The sequence below is a fragment of the Patella vulgata genome, chromosome 7, assembly GCF_932274485.2.
Source record: "Patella vulgata chromosome 7, xgPatVulg1.2, whole genome shotgun sequence".
NCBI classification, from domain to species: domain Eukaryota; kingdom Metazoa; phylum Mollusca; class Gastropoda; family Patellidae; genus Patella; species Patella vulgata.
The window spans coordinates 39,657,322-39,677,916 of record NC_065885.2 but is presented as its reverse complement, the minus strand read 5'-3'; the positions used below and the strand labels follow the sequence as shown (position 1 = coordinate 39,677,916).

At 35.2% G+C, this 20,595-nt stretch overlaps 1 protein-coding gene across 2 annotated transcripts in view; it reads right to left on the bottom strand.

The window, feature by feature from the left end:
• The window catches only part of LOC126828393 (calcium/calmodulin-dependent protein kinase type 1), a 179,057-nt gene that overhangs the window by 31,401 nt on the left and 127,061 nt on the right, over positions 1-20,595 (bottom strand). For both annotated transcript variants that reach the window (XM_050558175.2, XM_050558176.2), the window contains one exon: positions 5,739-5,862. In XM_050558175.2, coding sequence (XP_050414132.1) covers positions 5,739-5,862 — 124 coding nt within the window. The remainder of the gene's footprint in view (positions 1-5,738; positions 5,863-20,595) is intronic.

Sequence of the window (20,595 nt, the reverse complement as noted above, 5' to 3'; positions counted from 1 at the left end):
TTTTTTTTTTTTTGACAAAAGTCGCTGTGGCTGTGGGTACTTAAGTTAAGTAACTTAACCATAATGTTATAGGTGTCGACAAAAGTCAACATTGGTCAGTTAAAAGTTAAACCTGCAAGACAATGAATAGACAAAGTGCTGGAGTAACCTATTCATTTGTGTAATGCATGTGCTGATCGAGTGATTAACATTTTGTAATAGCTATTTAATCCATTGTGCGATTACTATGTAAATTCATGTCTAATATTTCTTGTTTTCATCTTTATTACAAATATACTTTCAATTAGAAATAAGAGGCTTGAACAACTGACCTAATTTGCCTGAGGGAACCTATCTTGTAAATTTCTAAAATAATGAGCACAGTTACACTGAGAAATAGGTAAAGGTTAAAACGTACGTTTGCCGCATTAAAAACTCGCAAAACGGTCAATACCTATGTATCTCGATAAAAAAATAAAATTCGGATTATAACTCCTCATTATGGCTTAAAATCTCTAGATAAGGTGTGTTAATTAACCAGGGTGAAAAATGGACTGAAAGGCGAGTTAATTATCGCTAGGTGTGAACAACTCTGGGACGGTGCGTTTTCTGTACTGAGTATGTTAATTAACCGACGGGTTAAAAACGAATGACACGGTGTATATGGTTTAATTGGTGTGTTTTCTCGATAGTTGTTATAACTGCACCAAAAGGGTATAATCAAAGACCAACCGACTTTATCTGATGCGTGAGTGTTAAATGGAAACTTGGGAAGGAAAATTGTTTTTACCGTGCGATTTTTCATTCGCCGGTGTGTTTTTCGCAAATAGGACTTTGTATAAAGACAGGTCTTTATATGTGGAAGTTGTACAGGGCTGTTTCTTCTATGTGTCTTTTGTATTTGTTGATGAACATAAGACGCAGTACGTGTTTTATAGTCACGCCACTTATAAAGTTGCATAATAAAATATAAATATGGACCCTAATCTGTCGTAAAAAGGTAAAAACAATGTCGTCATTTATAAGTATCCAGCAGTCAGGCCCCAATTTGAATATATCCGGGTATATAGCGGTAAGCTAAATTTACCATATGTCTATATATATTCTTTTGTTCTGACAATTTATTGTTTTGCGGGTTGAAATTAGTACCACGTAAACGGTAACTCATTGCCGGTTTATTGTTTTGCGTGTTGAAATGAGTACCGCGCAACCCGTAGCTCATAGCCAGTTTATTGTTTTGCGTGTTGAAATTAGTACAATGTACGTAACCCGTACTTGTTTCGTTGCAACTTTTAATAGATAACCATTTTGCAATTATATTTATATTATAAACAAAAAAATGTTAGCTGTTCAATAATAATTGTTATATAGCCAGCGTATTTAACAATCATCACATAGATGGTTTCCTATACCGTGAGGGTTTGAACAGTGTTTCATTAATAATTAATTAGACCTAGCAAAACTTATTTAACAATCGTCACATATAGATGGTTTCCATAGAGGTCAGATTAAAGTACATAGTTGAGTATTGGTGGGAGGATATGAAATTTCATATATTATATAAATCCCATGTAATTTCGTCAAATCACTTCATTGTGGAAGCGGGCGCTACATTAAGTTATTTGAGACACACACTTCTATAATTTAACTAATTTTCTTTACGATGTCGGTTCGATATCAGTGTTGGTGTACGCGTTGTGATGGAAGTGAAGAATATAATCGTCGAACTGTCGAGGAACACATCATAGCCGAAAGAGACAGAGGGATTATTAAAAGATGTATTGCATAATGGTGTTAAATTTGCCATCCGGTTTAACAGTTCGCCGGATAATGAAATGTCCTTAGAAATAGTCAGGACCCACATAATGCGCACAATAATAAATTTTCTGAAATAATAATAATTCAAACAAGTCAAATGATTAATTGATTCCAAGTATATATCATGGCATGTCAGTACAGACTACTGCAATAAGAGTTATTTTCTTTATTACAAATAATCACAAATAACCAAATCAAAATAAGACAATAATCGTCATAAATTTATTCACATTTTTGATATTTTCAATAATACCATTATTGATCATGAAAGCTAATTAATAGCTGAGAGACTAATCTTGTCGGCTCATAATCTTAATTGGTTAATTAACACGTCAGTGTTATAAACTCTACCAAATGTTGACTCATCTGATTGTGTATTGGTCTGTTTATAAAGTTTAACACTGATATGTTTATTACCCGAGATTATGAGTCGATTATAAGATTAGCCAACATATGATTTTACCATAATATATTAACATGGAGTTTTAAAGTTATAAAAGAGAAACCAACATATTTTTGAAAATCAATATTAATTTCATTTTCAGAGAACGTCTATTGGAAAATTGCTAGCTGATCCAACAGATTCCCCACATTGCAAAACAGATCAACATGTCAAATCGATTTAGTTACTGGTATATGGTTTTAAAATATCATGTCTTAAATAGCACCTTCGTCCCTTTAAATATATATTTTTTTATACTTTAACTTATAAATGCAACACACAAACTGCTTACCGTATTTATACAATAGACGATAAATATCCCAAAGAATAACCCGGTTCAGTTTCTTTCCAATAATTATCACAAAAACTGATGCGACAATTACATCAAAGAGTCCACATCAAAAGAGTACAAAGGAAATTGCCTAACAAAAAAGCCTGTATTAGTTAAAGGGGCATTGTGCGATATAAGGGATGATTTTTGTGCCAAATTACAAAAATTATCACCACCGGTTAAGGAATGATTTTATTGACAGGAGTATGTCAACTGCGAATATGATGATTAAGTATTCTTTTCACACGCTGCATGCGCCAACCTTCAAGTCTATACCGATTCAAAAATTTAATTATCTCTCATATCCACAATTTTTAAAGCCTGAGTTTTATCGTAAATAAAATTAATAGAATCCGTTGTAACCTACTGGTAATACATGATGTAAATTGCAGGAGATGGGGTGTGCTATTCATCGTAGCCCGTTCGTAATTTAGCCATGACAACGGCACATATTCTGTGTGAAAATCCAGATTGGTCGCGTCCCAATGATTTCTTACTACAAGGACGTAACTAGCTCAGAGAAACGATGGGGTGGGGAGTGTTCTCAAGGGGTGCTGTAAAATTGACGGACAATGTATATCTATTGTTTTTATGGACGACAATTTTTTCAAATTACTGACAATACAGAATATAAGTATTGTCTACAAGCAGGGCTGCCGACAACCAGTATCGTCCGTTGCTAACCAAAAATTAAAATCTGACGTTTTTGATTCGCAGTTACTGCGAATCATTAATGTGCCAGTCATTTTGGATATTGTCACAAGAATAATCCACATTTTGAAGACTAGAAGGCTTACTCAACACTTTCAACGTGTATAAAATGTTGAATAAAATTTTATAAACAAAACTGAATTCTCTGTGTGACATTTTCTTCTCGAACTACCCAGACACAATACTATATAACACAGGGACATAACTCTATGAATAGGGACTATTAAACCGGAAATAGGGAATCAAGTAGTCGCACTCACGTTGCGAGACATCAAGTAATTATATCATATTCATTTTGAAATAAATAACTCCAGTGTATCCCCCACGTATTGTAAATAAAATATAAAAAAATAAATACATGTTAACGTATTGTAAAATGATAAATCAAAGTAAAAATTCCCGTAAAATATTATTGTTTATATCGCGTGTGTCTAGTTAATCGAGGTACGCCCGATTGAACAAAAATAGTAATACACGATAAAAAGCAGACGAGATTGTTTTCTAACGAAGATTTCTAACGTAACAAAAAAATAACAATTAAAATGAGTGGGGCTTCGGAAGTCACTGTCAAGAATTGGCGTCAGACATAAGACCTAACAAATGTCTACATCACATTTACAAACTGTCACAAGTACTTGTGGCAGTGCTAAAAAAATCTAAGAATAGTCAGAATGGAATCTAATCATATTTGTTATGAATTAAAGTAATATCTTGGTATTTAGGTGTTTTACATTGAAACTGAAAAACTGCTAATCAATTTTTAAATTTGCTAATCAAATTTGGCAAAATTGGACTTCTTGATTAGCAGTGCTGCTAATCAACTGTGAAAAATTACCGACAGCCCTGTCTACAAGACTACGGCATGGTAGCAATTTGTTGTTAAAGGGGCTTCTAATTTAGTCAATTATCAATTCCTATTGATAGCACGTGTGAATTCACGTAATTTGGAAACTTGACTGACAGTATGCATTGACTCAGACTTTTTGGTGGCGAAATGAAAAGGTCATCAAGGTATTATCCGACTGATAACGTGTTAATGTGCATGTGTTCAGCAAGGTTGACAGTGACTTCTGACGATGTGTGCTTAAAAACAGGAGATGAAGGCATTTAATTCATTTGTGATTTAAACCCGAAGATATATTACTTCAGATGTGATTTATCAATTTAAAATGCATTGTGTAACTTATTTGTCAGAATGGAAATGGCTATTTCAATGGACAAAACTTTCGCCCACGGTAAGACCAGCATCTATGTGTGTAAATTTTGAAATTTCGTAATTTTAATGAGTTTGAAATAGTCGATCGATGCAATTATTAAAATGTCGCACATATTGATGAAGTAATGTATCGGTACAACCATAATTCTGTTTATTTTATTATATAAATGCCTGCCAATGTTTGATATTTGTTATATTTTCAATATAAGCCAGTAAAATCTGCGTGTCTAACCGTGTTAAATTAACAATCTTTTTTAGCATGCCGTATTAGCAGATATTCGACTACGATATCACTGCCGTGGAATCGCACGATAAATACATAAACCTATTTCAAACCAGCTATGGATGTGCTGACTGTACATGCGTGAAATTCAGACTTTTTAAAATTCGCCGTGGATGGCGGTTTAAAATAATCACGGAGGTCAGCAGTTTACTCAAATTCGTGAAGGAAATTTAGAGCGGAATTTTGAGCTTGGCCAGAGCAGATTGATTAACTGACGTCGTCGATTTTTACATTTATATTTTACTATGCAACTTTATAAGTGGCGTGACTATAAAACACGTACTGCGTCTTAAATGTTCATCAACAAATACAAAAGACACATAGAAGAAACAGCCCCGTACAACTTCCACATATAAAGACCTGTCCTTATACAAAGTCCTATTTGCGAAAAACACACCGGCGAATGAAAAATCGCACGGTAAAAACAATTTTCCTTCCCAAGTTTCCATTTAACACTCACGCGTCAGATAAAGTCGGTTGGTCCTTGATTATACTCTTTTGGTGCAGTTATAACAACTATCGAGAAAACACACCAATTAAACAATACACACCGTGTCATTCGTTTTTAACCCGTCGGTTAATTAACATACTCAGTACAGAAAACGCACCGTCCCAGAGTTGTTCACACCTAGCGATAATTAACTCGCCTTTCAGTCCATTTTTCACCCTGGTTAATTAACACACCTTATCTAGAGATTTTAAGCCATAATGAGGAGTTATAATCCGAATTTTATTTTTTTATCGAGATACGTAGGTATTGACCGTTTTGCGAGTTTTTAATGCGGCAAACGTACGTTTTAACCGTTACCTATTTCTCAGTGTTAGAGCATCCATTATTACTGGTAATTATGGCCTTCACCTGCTGGTAAATATAGTATTTAAAACTGATGCGTTTATTTCTGGTAGTACCGGCAATTACCATTTTACCAAAGTGTGACAACAAAGTCCGTATATTTACCAACATATCCTGGTGTACCACATGCTGTTGCCATGATACCAGAATCTTCCATCTTGGACAAACCAAAATCGCTTATCATTATTTTTGAATCAGGATCAGCACTGTAGTATAATAAATTTTCTGGCTGTAAATATAAATTAGTTGGTTGTCATGACATAAACTATATTAATTATTATTATGTTATTTTTTCTTACATGCAGATAGTTTATAATTAACAATTACAAGCTGTTGCCATGCAAGATACCCACATATTTTGCAAAATATGGATAGAAAACAAGCTAAAAAAAAGAAAACAGAAATTTTTTTCGTATAATCAGGGGCCATGCCATAGTCCAGTAAATAATGGTCTCAAATGTGGGAATAACGAAAGGAACTGAGATCTTTAGGATATAAACATATGTTTTAAATTTCATCAAAATAAAACAAAAATTGTGACCTCTAGAGGGCCAACAACCTTCGTATTACATACTTTTACACTATCTGCGTACAAGGAGTGACCATTTTGTGAAAGGACATAATCATATATTTAAAGTTTCATCAAAATTTGATAACAATTGTGACTTTTAGCGGGTCCACAACCTTCGTATGACACACTTTTACACTATTTGCGTATAAGGAGCCACCCTATTGTCAGGTAGTTTTGGTCCAATTTTTATGAAATTCAAACTCAACCTTCATTGATGTGTAATAGTGGTATATTATAAATTATAATGGTTTTTTAAATTGAATACAAATTGTGATTTCTAGCGGGTCCACAAGTTAACCAGCTGCTGCCAGACAGGATACACCCCACATTTTGCAAGAGATGGATAGAGAACAAGCTAAAAACAAAGATTGGTTGCCAGGCAGCAAAACATACGCCCATAGCAGCTAAATCGTCCAAGCGGTCAACAAGGATTGTCGCATATTTATACTTTGTAGGTAATACAACAAATATATTATGGAGATTTCACTGATTCATGTGTAGTGGTTTAATAAGGACGGCCATTGCTACAACACCACCCGATTTCACATAGGTTTCCATTCCAAAGCTAATTTAGTGGTACATGTAGAACTACGCGTAATGTGGAAGTTATCTAATTGTAGTGATTAATCATTACATTTAATTATGATGTGATGATATATAGATTCTGTCCTCCGGTTTCCTGCCACTGCTACGCGCAAGCAAATTATTGAAATAAAATTAAACCATATGTTAGTCCTGAAATGACCTAGTTTGTGTCGAGTGGACGTTAAACTCTATTTCTCTCTCTATATAGATTCTAAATATCTCTTTTGAACTATCAGTATCACTGTAACGTTGATATCGTTGACTAAGCAATAAATAACTGTTCTAAATGAAAATATACGACACTAATAGATCAAAGTCATCAGTTTATATGATACATAATGTGTATTAGTTAGTTAAAATTGTTAGTAATCAGACAGTAGTCATTAAGTAGGTGTTTTGTCACTAAGTTGTTAAAACTGGGATTATTGAATGATATACACCACTATTAGTTAGGTTTGTGTATTCAATAGTGATGGTATTATAAATAGCCATATTTTTTACAGCTAGTTACAGACTTGCTAATTAATGACAACTGTATAATTTCTAACCACTTTCTATACATACTAAACATTAGTTTTGAAATACCAAAAATTCATGCCTGAGTCGGGCTATCCAGAAATGTAATAATTTCTGTAATACGAGACGGATTCTCTAAACCACAACCTATTGTGTATGTTCTTCAAGCCCATTCATGTGTATTTTTCACTATTTTTCATTTCCAATTCAAAATGGCGTCCATCTTTTGCCAGAAATCAAAATTCTAAGCTCTACATTTTATGGGCATTCCTTCAAGGATTCAGAAAATATAATTCCCTTATCTGTAAGTAAAATATCAAAAAAGCCTTAAGGATATTTCACATTTCAAGATGGTGGCACTTCCGGGTTGAGCTACAAGCACCATTTTTTGTGTACGAATCAGTAGTGTTGTAGCTAGTACAGAAAAAAAATCTGACCTATATTTAGTCGATTATCTTGAAAACTTTAATCCTTAATTTAAGTTAGGGCATTTCTAATGGTATCGTTGAAGTTTGGTCCATGAGATCTACATACATTCCAAATTTTATGAAATCGTACCAATATTAAAGAAGTTGTCAAGTTGTCGAAATTAGCAGATTGGAAGTAAATATTTCAAGGTACTCAAAGAAAAAAAAATTAGTAACATAGGTCACATAGTCACAGTGTTATGGTTATGTAGGTCAATTTCTTCATTCGTAAAATTCGGTGAATTCGGATTCATAAAACGTTTTGTAAATATATTTGATCAATGTTTGCACCCCATTTTTGGGGAAGTAGGTCAAAGTTTCAGAAAGATCCTATGGTTAGATTCTGAGAAATCCGATTTGCAGAAAATACACACAAAAAAATAATAATAATAATAATAACTAGACCTGCATGGCATGATGGCAGTACTGAATCGGCTTTTAGGCAACAGATCCGAAGAAAGCATACGAAAGTCCATTCACTGGGATATCGAACAATACTTTAGCTCTTTTGATCTGGTAATATCGAACGGAGAAATCGCGTTTTTGGCATAAATCCTCATTTTTATGCATTTTTTCAAAATATCGGATATCTGGTCGACTACTTCCGGTTTACGTATCAATTTCGGGATAGTTTTAAAACGTGGCGTTGGCATTTAACTTCCTGTACCAGAAGATTCAGAAACATGCATTGAGCAATTTTGAACAAAAAGAAAAATAAAAGAGCATTTTCAGTAATTTAAAGATTTTTCATTTTTTTTCAAAGTTTGAGGCTCTTTTTGGACCATTTATATCAATTCAAGTCTTTTACATTTGGATGCACACCCAAGACCACAACTCGCTAACCTCTAGGTCCAATAGTCAATCCCCATATAAGTCGAGAAATTATCAGATTTTCCATCTTGGTTCTTCCCTTGTGAAAAGTGTAAGGATGATGGATGACCTAACAAAGGACAACATATAGTCAGAGGGGATGTGAAACCTAGGTCCTATGTACGCATTTACTTGCACGTAACACAACCCAAAACAATTGGAATACTAAATAAGTTCCCTATAGTGCTGCTGTCCGGGCAAAAATCCTTCATACCCCAATTTTCTAAACTGATTATCTATTTCTGGTAATGTGCACCACTTTGATGCCATTTTCTACCTAAGCAGCTATGGGACTAGGGCCTGTCCAACCTCCTGGGTTTCTGTCACTAAGTCAAAGTGCTGTGGATTCCATGACCAGGGAATAGGGTCATCTGGTTTCCTCCCACTGCTGAAGACCCCAACGCACAAGCATATTATTGAAATGAAGTTTAACCATAAGTTATGCCCAAAATGACCTGTTTTGTGTCAATGGATGTTCAACCACATTTCTTCCACAGCCAAGTCGGTATAAGAAATAGAGTTTCACGATTAGCTATTACACACGTGAAATAACAAGGGTCTGTAATTGCATCAAGTCGCGTAGTCTCCGACACCCACAACTCCCTAATCTTGGTTTTAGACTGTTGTAAATATTTCACGAAAAGTTTCCTTGCCCATGCCTAACCAGGAGTTTTTTTGTTTTAGATAGTTGATTATCCAATATATTTGGATGCAGAACACTATTAATTTCTCCAATGTTAAATTGAATCACTGGTGTTCTACATGCAGTAGCCCATTCCCTAAATTTCGTTGAGAACTTCCCTTAAATACAGCACAGCTAGTATGACGTTATGGGATCATCAGAGTACTGAATTTGTATTAGGGTTGACCACCAAAATTTCAATTCACTGATATTCATAGCAGACTGGGGACAGAATATCATGACCGTGTTAGTGCAAAAACAAAACAACGCTTCTTGACTTGTATTCTTACGCCATAAAAGTCACAAACCAGGCAGAAAGTAGAAATTCAATACCTCTTCGTCAATTCTAGACCCAAATGTCAATACAGATAGGCAATCAAAATGGCAAAAAAGAAAGGAGACGGACACCAAATCAGGCAGAACATAGATATTCAATACCTCTTCATCAATTCTACACGAAAATGTCAATACAGATAGGCAAACAATATGCCATAAAAGGAGGGAGAAAAATATATCTAAAAATAACCGGCACTACCGAGATATGCAAAATTAATAGTGTTTTACATCCATCTAGCCACATCAACAAGTCAAGATAACCTCGATCCTAACACTTTGAAGAATTATCGACCAGTCTCGAACCTTCCTTTCATCTCCAAAATAATTGAGAAAGCCGTAAATAAGAGACTTACTAATCACTTAACCACTTGTGGACTATTAGAAAAATTTCAGTCCGCCTATAGGCAAAACCATTCTACAGAGACCGCCTTAATAAGGGTAGCAAATGATCTTCGGGTATCGGTAGATAATGGAAGATGTGCCGCCTCGGTTTTGCTAGACCTATCAGCAGCGTTTGATACTATAAATCACGATATACTGGTGGACTGTCTCTCCAGTCAGTTTGGTATCAGAGACGCTGCACTGAGTTGGCTAAAATCGATCGCAGAAAGTGTTAATAGGCAAAACAGTATCACCACCAGTACTGTTAAAACAGGGTGTGCCACAAGGCTCTGTTTTGGGCCCAGTGTTGTTTGTGCTCTATACTGCATCCGTATCTAACATCATTGACCGTTATTCACTGGATCATCATGCATATGCAGATGACACTCAGATAATTGGAAGTTCGGGCCATCAGCATCTTTACAATGAAGTCATGGATGACCGCTAATATGCTGAAACTTAATGACGACAAAACTGAGGCAATTTTAATAGGCACTAAACATCAGAGGTTAAACATACATGAAAAATCCATTACGATCGGAGACTTAGATATAGCTTTCTCTTATTCAGCCAAAAACCTTGGAGTATTCCTGGATAGCGATCTGTCGATGGGAAAACAAGTTAACCATCTATGCAAAATTTGCTATTTCCACCTTCTTGCTATACGTCAAGTTCGACATCTGATAAGTCATGAAGCTGCTCATACGTTAGTTCGTGCCTTGGTTCTTTCCAGGCTGGATTATTGCAATTGTTTGCTGTGGGGTATTCCACAACATCTATTAAACAAGCTACAATGTGTCCAAAACACAGCGGCCAGAATTATATCATTGTCTCCAAAATTCGACCATATCACACCTATTCTGAAAGGATTGCACTGGCTCCCTATTAAATTGCGCATTGAATATAAGTTACTATGTACAGTGTTTAAATGTGTCAATGATTCATCCCCTTTGTACCTTCAAGAGCTGATACACAATTACATTCCTACACGCGATCTCAGATCAACAAAACAAACCGAAACTTTACACTCCAGGCTACAATATGAAGACCTTCGGGTATAGGTCATTTTCCCATGTTGCACCATTACTCTGGAACGTGATTTAAGGCGATGTGATAATCTCGGAACTTATAAGTCAAAACTGAAAACATTTCTTTTCAACTCCTACTATAACTGAACATTGTAACATTGATACGCTTCATACCATCTCTAAGCGCCTTGAGCATTTTTTTATGGATAAGCTGCGCTATACAAGAACTCATTATTATTTACCGCGGGAGCCTATTTCTCCATGATCGAAAACAGATATCGATCTGGGGTTCAATTTTCTCTCAGGAAACCATGTGGTGGTTACTCGATAAAGTATTTTTGAAACTTCTGCACAGACTGGAAGTGGCCGAATTTTGAACGGTAGCAATAAATAAAAAATCGGCTGTGTTTTTCGCCAATTCTTTACCTATTTTAAAACAATTCACATTTTTGGAAACCCTGAATCTTTTCCGAGACAATGGCTATCTCACATTTTTCAATTTCGAACATTCATCTATGGCTTTTGTTGTTCGAAATTTGAAATTACGTTGTTTTGGAGACATTTTTTGTAATTTTTCAAAATATTCAAATTTGACCTACATTTTTGGATACCTGAAGGCAATCCGATTTCAGTAAAATACCTGAAGGCAATACGATTTCAGTAAAATACCTGAAGGCAATCCGATTTCAGTAAGATACCTGAAGGCAATCCGATTTCAGTAAGATACCTGAAGGCAATCCGATTCCAGTAATATAACTTTCATTCTGAGTTATCACCCTTTATTTTTCTAATTTTTTCGAATTTTCTGCCCATTTTGTGAGCTCGAGTTTCGTTTTACGGCGAATTGACGTTTCTGAAACTTCTGGAAAATGAAGTATAGTCCAAATCCAACTGATAAAGCTATTTCGACAAGGATCTTTAAACCGGAAGTGGTTGAAAGAAATGTCCGATATTTTGAAGAAAACGCAAAAAATGGGTGCTTTTGGGAAAAACATGATTTCTCCACTCGATATCAACGGATTAAAGAAATTATGGTATCGTTGGGTAGCCTGGGGATTTGACTATCATATGATACCAATTTCACACGAATCCTATGAGAGGGCAGCAAAATATGACATGCTGAAAATCAAGTATTTTCTGATTTGGAGTGTTTTTGGACACCTGTATCTCGAAAACTACTCCAAGGATTTTTCTTAAAATTTCCTTATTGAGAGTCCCTCTGGTAGTCGTGTGCATGAATCCATCCAATAAGACATTGAAATGTCTGGAATAGGTAAAATAAATATATCATACTGAAAACCAAAAAAAGTTGAAAAATCGTGAAATTTTGGAAAATGCTCTATTACTTTATTATTTAAACAAATTTTTACGAAAAAGTTACACATTCAGATAGCTGACCTAATTACGATTCTAACCATGTATAATATGTATTGAATTTGAAATATTTAAATTTAATTTTCGATATATTGACATTTTTGGCACTATTGAACATAGGATTTCCCAGGGCCATTTTATCTGATCAGACAATGTAATATATCACTACATAGCCCTGAGGCTATTTTATAAGCCAGTCCGGTTATTAAAACTATCCCGACATTAATCTCCGTACCGGAAGTATTCAAAAAATGAAGAAAAAGGTTAAAAAAAATAGTGCTATTGCAAAAAACTTTATTTCTCCATCAGATGTTAGCGGACCAAAAGAACTAAAGTGTCGCTGGATAGCCCCATTAATAAACTATCATATGACATCTGAATGATATGATTTAGATGGCTAGAAAATAAATTATGGTACGCCGAAAATCTAGTATATTCCGTTTGGAACATTTTGAGACGCCATTTTCTCAAAAACAACAACCACGATTTTTCTTAAACTATTTTTACTCAGAGTCCTATCGATGGACTATGGCGTGAGTCCAAAAATAAAAGCATTGAAATAATATAAGTGGTCCAAAAAGAGACTCAATCTTGGAAAAAAGTTGAAAAATCCTTAATTTCTGAAAATGCCTTCTAAGCTGTGCTTAGGGTTTAATGGTGATATAATAATACGATTTTTTAAAATGGATAAAAATTATGACCTCTATAGGGTCCACAAGCTCAAAACACGATTTTTCGTACAATCAGGGGCCATAATTCATGAAGTTACGGTCCGATATGCGCGAATATCGAAAGGAACCAAGATCTTTGTGTTATAAACTTACATTTTAAGTTTCAACAAAATCGGATAAAAAATGTGACTTTTATAGGGTCCACAACCCTTGATATACCATATTTTTACACTTTTTGAGAACGAACGGCGCCATTTTGTCTGTCAGTTTTGGGCCGATTTTCACAAAATTCTAACTCCGCTGTCGACCTTGCAACTGAAAGCAACTGGCGTTTCGGCAACTGGGAGCAACTGAAAGCAACTGAATGCAACTGAAAAAGGTCGACCTGAGCGCCTCTTACAACTCAAAGCAACTAGTTGCAGTCAGTTGCACATGTTCAACTTTATGCAATTAGCGGTAACAAGTTGCAGTTGACATGAGCGTTCTTGCAACTGGAGTCAACTCGTTTCCATGGAAATAACATCACGTGATAAGAGACACCCACTTTTCAAGTTTTGATGTCGACAATAATATACTAATTTTTCGTACAATCAGGGGCCATAATTCATGAAGTTACGGTTCGATATGCGTGAATATCGAAAGGAACCAAGATTTTTGGGTTATAAACTAACCTTTCAAGTTTCAACAAAATCCGATAAAAATTGTAACCTCTATAGGGTCCACAACCTTGATATACCATATTTTTACGCTATTTGAGAACGAAGGGCGGCCATTTTGTCTGTCCGTTTTGGGCCGATTTTCACGAAATTCGAACTCAGCCATCCTTAGGGTGTAACGTTGATATAATAATACGATTTTTTAAATCGGATAAAAATGATGACCTCTATACAGGGTCCACAAGCTAAAAACGTGATTTTTCGTACTATCAGGAGCCATAATTCAGGAAGTTACGGTCCGATATGCGCGAATATCGAAAGGAACCGAGATCTCTGGGTTATAAACTTACATTTTAAGGTTCAACAAAATCGGATCAAAATTGTGACCTCTATTGGGTCCACAACCTTGATATACCATATTTTTGATCTCGGATCAAAATTGTGATCTCTATAGGGTCCAGAAACCTTGATATACCATATTTTTACGCTATTTGAGAATGAAGGGCAGCCATCTTATCTGTCAGTTTTGCCTTTGGGCCGATTTCCACGAAATTCAAACTCAGTCGTCCTTAGGGTGTAACGGTGATATAATAATATGATTTTTTAAATCGGAAAAAAAATATGACCTCTATAGGGTCCACAAGCTAAAAACGTGATTTTTCGTACAATCAGGGGCCATAATTCAGGAAGTTATGGTCCGATATGCGCGAATATCGAAAGGAACCGAGATCTTTGGGTTATAAACTTACATTTCAAGTTTCAACAAAATCGGATAAAAATTGTGACCTCTATAGGGTCCACAACCTTGATATACCATATTTTTACGCCATTTGAGAACGAACGAGGCCATTTTGTCTGTCAGTTTTGGGCCGATTTTCATGAAATTCGAACTCAGTCATCCTTAGGGTGTAACGGTGATATAATAATACGTTTTTTTAAATTGGATAAAAATTATGACCTCTATAGGGTCCACAAGCTAAAAACGTGATTTTTCGTACAATCAGGTGCCATAATTCAGGAAGTTACGTTCCGATATGCACGAATAGCGAAGGGAACCGAGATCTTTGGGTTATAAGCATACATTTCAAGTTTAAACCAAATCGGATAAAAATTGTGACTTCTACAGTGTTCACAAGCTAAAAACGTGATTTTTCGTACAATGTGGGCGTATAAAAATGGTGATCTTGCGAAATGGTGATCGTATGACATCTAAATGATAAAAATTCGTTGGTTAGGCAATATATAATGGGACGCTGAAAATCTAGTATTTTTCTTTTGGGGGCTATTCAGATGCTTTCATCCCAAAAACGTCTCTTATTTCTTTTCTTCTGTTACTTGAGAGTCCTAACAGTGGTCTAGGGTGTGAATCCAATATAGTATAAATGGTCCAAAAAGGGCCACAATCTTTGAAAAAAATTCGAAAAATCGTTCTATTTGCTTCTAATGGTATAAGGGAGATAACACATTGGCATCAGACAACCAATTATTTGCTAAATATCGTTAAATATCTTCTGATTTCCCTTTCTTTTAAAAACTGTCCAATGGATCTTTCTGAAACTTCTGGTACAGGAAGTTAAGTTCCCATACAACGTGTTAAATCTATCCCGATAATGATCCGTAAACCGGAAGTAGTCGAAAAAATATTCGATATTAAAAAAAACAGTAAAAATCGGTGCTGTTGCAAAAATCGTGATTTCAACGTCGGGTGTGGCCGGATCAAAACACCTAAAGTATCGTTTGGTAGCTCGATGAATGGGCTATTGTATGACACACTTCCTGTCTGATTCCTGAAAACCGGTTCAGTGATGCTTGCAGGTCTAGTTATTATTATTATTATTATCAGCTACCAAACGATAATTTAGTTGTTTTGATTCAATGACACCCGACGGAGAAATCTCGATTTTCGCCAGAGTACCAATCTTTTACTGTTTGTTTCCTCAAAAAATCGGATATTTAATGATATTTAGCAAATAATTGCTAGTATGACCTATCTTGTTACCTCCCTTTTACCATTACAAGCTTTTCAATCATATAGCAAATTTTCAACTTTTTTTCAAAGATTGGGACCCTTTTTGGACTGTTTATGCTATATTGACCCTTTTAGATTTGCATTCACACCCTAAACCACCGTTAGGACTCTAACTAACCGAAGTTTAAGAAACAAATTTAGAGTAGTTTTCGTGATAAAAGCGTCTGAATACGCTCTTAAAAGGAAAATTCTAGATTTTCAGCGTCCCATAATATATTGCCTTATGCATCAAATTTGTATCATTTGGATGTCATAAGAATGTCCATTATTTAGGCTATCCAATGAGACTTTATTTGTTTAGATTCGGTGAAATCTGGGGAAGAAATCACTTTTTTTCGCAAAATCAACATTTTTTTTACTTTTTTTTTTTCAAAATATCAGTATTTTTTCGACTACTATCGTTTTTTTTTTTTATCATTGTCGGGATAATTTTAACAAGTTGTTTGGATACTTGACTTTCTGAACCAAAAGTTTCAGAAACATCCATTGAGCTGTTTTCAAAACAAAGAAAAATAGAAGAGCATTTTCAGTCATTTAAGGATTTTTCTACTTCTTTCAAGGTTTGAGGGTCTTTTTGGACCATTTATATTATTTCAATGCATTTATTTTTGGATTCACACTATAGACCACCGATAGGACTCCGAGTAAAAAAAGTTTAAGAAAAATTGTAGGTGTCGTTTTCAAGAAAAAGACGTCTCAAAAGCTCCAAAACGGAAAATACTACATTTTCGGCGTACCATAATTTTTTTTCTAACCCTTGAAATCGTATCATTCAGATGTCATATGATAGTCCATTAATGGGGCTATCCAACGATACTTTAGTTCTTTTGGTCCAGTAATATCTGACTGAGAAATCAAGTTTTTCGCAAGAGCGCTATTTTTTTCATTTTTTGAATACTTCCGGTATGCAGATTATTTTCGAGATAGTTTTAATAACCGGTTTGGGCAATTAAATAGCCGCAGGGCTCTCTAATGACATATTACGTTATCTGATTAGATCGGCGTTTCCCAACCTCTGGGTCGCGAACTATTCTGAAAACTTTTTAAAAAATGCTATCTTTTCATGTAATCTATCTATACATCTTCAATAGAAGGCTTGATCTCGCTTTAAATCCGTACATCTTACCAAGGCCTTCACGTAACACTCTACAATCTACATTTTTCGTCACTAATTTCGATTGGTCTAGGACCCAGCTCTAGACCTCTCAGCTTCCTCGATAGAAAATATCATCACGAATACCAAGTCTCGCGCTTTCCAACTGAAATATCTACCTGTGATAATCGAGTTGCAAGGTTCAAGGTTCATTCAATGTCAAGGTTGCTGGAAATTTCCAAACCAAAGAGACTTGCCGCAGCCAATTTTCGTGCAAATAAATTCTTCTCTAGTCTCTAAAACAGTTTCGATTGCTTTTCCGTGAGTTTTTCAACTGAAAAAACCCCACCTTTTAACGGCTGTAAACTTATCTATTCATTTTTGGTGGAGATCGCAATGTTTGTATTTGGATATGTGTTTGTATCACGACCTCTGATTGGACAACGTTACTGTTCACGTGTCTGCAATAAAGGGAAATAACGTACCTAAAAGTTTGGGAATTTCAGACAATTCTGGCAACGGATAGAATTTGTAAAACTGCGGCCGTTGCTTCAGGAACATACAGCTCTTGCCACATTGCTAATCGACTTCCTCTCATGGCCATGATTTGATTCCCCGTAGCACTTTCACTTTGTGCATTAGCCCAGCATCCTAATTACTATTGCATAATTGCGCACCCTAAATCAATAATTCGTTATCAGACTTTTAATAAGTAAACAATAATAAAAATGAATGATAATGATGTTTCATAGTAAAATGTGACTTTGTTCTTCGAGGGGTCGCGATCTGATCCTGGGTCTGGAATGGGGTCGCCACCCAAAAAAGGTTGGGAACCTATGGATTAGATAAAATGCCCCTGAGAAATCCTATGTTCAAAAGTGCCAAAAATGCAAAAATGTCAAAATATCGAAAATTAAATTTCAATAACTCAATACATATTATACATCGTTAGAATCTTAATTAGGTCAGCTATCTGAATGTGTAACCTTTTTGTAAAAATCTGTTTAAATAAAGAAGTACTAATAGAGCATTTTCCAAAATTTAGAAGACTCTTCTACAAACTCATAATATTTTATCATAGTTTCATAAAATGATTTCAGTTCTTCAAGTTTTTTCGGGGATCTATGGTAAACTGCATGCAATTTGTGAAGAAAATTATCACATTTTTTTAAAATTGGTTTTGTTTAATGAATTTTGAACGAAAAAGCCTGTCAAATTTCAACAATTTCTGTATATTGCTTCCATGAGACCCTTGTTTCAGTTTGTAGAACCTTGTGAATATAAATGACATTATTAAGCTTTCATATGAGCTATTTACAATCCATTCAGGCTTTTCATATTTTAAAATATTTCTTCGTAACTTCGTAATCCATATGGAGAGAATCTATCTCAAAATTAGTTTGCAATATGTGAGCTGCTCCCACAAAACCAGTCTCTTGCATAGTCTACAGTCTGAGCTTTCCAAAAATGTAACTCTTTTTAAATTAGGACCAGGGATAAGAATTTTATGATAGTTTGAAGTTTGTGGGTGTTTCGAAATGGGAAAAACGTCAAAATGAGAAAACGGACTTCAAAGTTTTGGGACATTTTCAGAAGAAATTTCACTCAATAATCCTTAGCAACCTTCAATTTAGATATGTAAACCCATGATTTTCTGATAGTATAAACCAAAGACAACACCCAAGGCGTGGTTCCAACTCGGTTGGGACATTTTTTACTTTTTCTAAATGAATAAAATTAAATCCTGGACTTTTTGTCACATTTTAGAAAAAAGGCCAAATAGGGAAAAACAGTCTATTCCAAACATGCTTCTTTTATTTTGGATTTAAAGCCAATAGCATAGCAGGAAGGAGTTTACCTTATTATTAGTAAAAGAAATTTCTGATTACACAAAATTAATGTGCCCATCAAAATCTAACCATGTTGGTTGCCATGGTAACGGCGGCCAAAATGTTTTTTCTTGTAAGTTATTTCATGTACACTGAATGTATTAAATCATCAATAGCCCATTCCTAAAATCATGTGGTTTTGTGCTGCGCGGCTGTATTTAGGGGCAAAGCTCGCTTACCGACATCATAATGCAACATCATGATGTGACGTCATGATGTGGTAAGCTTTTTTTCCATCCACTGGAGCCAGGTGTTATGACGTCATATGTGGATTGTGGGTTAGGATAAGGGTTAGGGTAAGGGCTGTGGCCTGCAGATTTCGTCAGAGTCTCGAGATGTAGACAGGACTAGCCCTAACCCTAACCCATTCCTAACCCTTATCCTAACCCACAATCCACATATGACGTCATAACACCTGGCTCCAGTGGATGGAAAAAAACGCTTACCTCATGACATCAATCACAGATCAACTCTTAAGAGACCCAGATGTTTGACGTCATAACCTCATAACAAATCACCAATAGCCCATTCCCAAAATCATGTGGCCTTGGCTTCTGGGCTGTATTTAGGGCAAAGCTCTGTGACCAACATCATGACGCGATATCATGACGTTAATCACAGATCAACTCTTAAAAGACCCAGATGTTTGACATCATAACCTTATAACGCCATAATCATTATGGTCAATAGTTTTAAAATATAGATATTATTATGCATTTTGTGCATTTTAAAGTCAACTCATTTTTTTTTTATCAAAAAGCGATTGCCATACAAGACACGCCCACATTTTGCAAGAGATTAGCAGAGAACAAGCTATATATTCGAATTTTTTTTTTAAATCGGAAAAAAATTGTAATAGGGTCCACAATCTAAAAACGTGATTATCTTTACAATCAGGGGTCATAATTCAGAAAGTTATGGTCCAATATGCACGAATAACAAAATCTCTGGGTTATAAACATACTGTGTCCACAATCTAAAAACATGATTTTTCGTACAATCAGGGACCATAATCCACAAAGCTATGGTCCGATACATGCTAATATCAAAAGAAACCGAAATCTTGGGAGGATAAACCTATGTTTCTGGATGGACAGGGGCAACGACTATTTTTATGTGGACTAGGGTTAGGGTTAGGGTACTCTAATTTAGATATTTCACGCAAAATTCATGTTGTGAACTAAAAACCATTTATTGTGAATCTTTTTTTTAGAACATGTATTATGGAAGTGTTAAATCTACCTATTGCAAGTCTTTCTTTAGGCCTTAAGTGTTATAAAAACTATTAATAAAATATTTATTTACATGACCAGACCATAATCAACTCTCGACGCCATTTTATGGGTCGGATTTTCAGTACATACATGTAAAAATTGTTCGACAATTTAATGAATTAAGTTAAAAACGGTGAATTGAGGCTCAGCCTCAAACAACCAGTACGGTGATTGCAATCGGTGCACCCATCTTATCAAACCGTCAAAGGCTAATATGTTTTTGAAGTATGTTTGAAATCTACAATTACAATCAAGTAATTTACTTGTATCACAAATTAACACAAAACTATCAAAATCTACACTAACCATAAAATCTGTATCACTCCCATTAATAGAACATTTAATGTATAGGCCTATCTTCAACATGGTATAAGACTAGACATATCACCATTTTATAATGGGAGCCACGGTGACTAAGTGAGGATGACGTTGGCTCGCTAGCCTGGAAGTCGCGGCTCGATCCTGGTGTTGACCGAGAAAGTTCATCAGGATTTTCCGGCAGGATTTCTCCTTTTCAGTGGTGCAGGATGAAGGGACTGA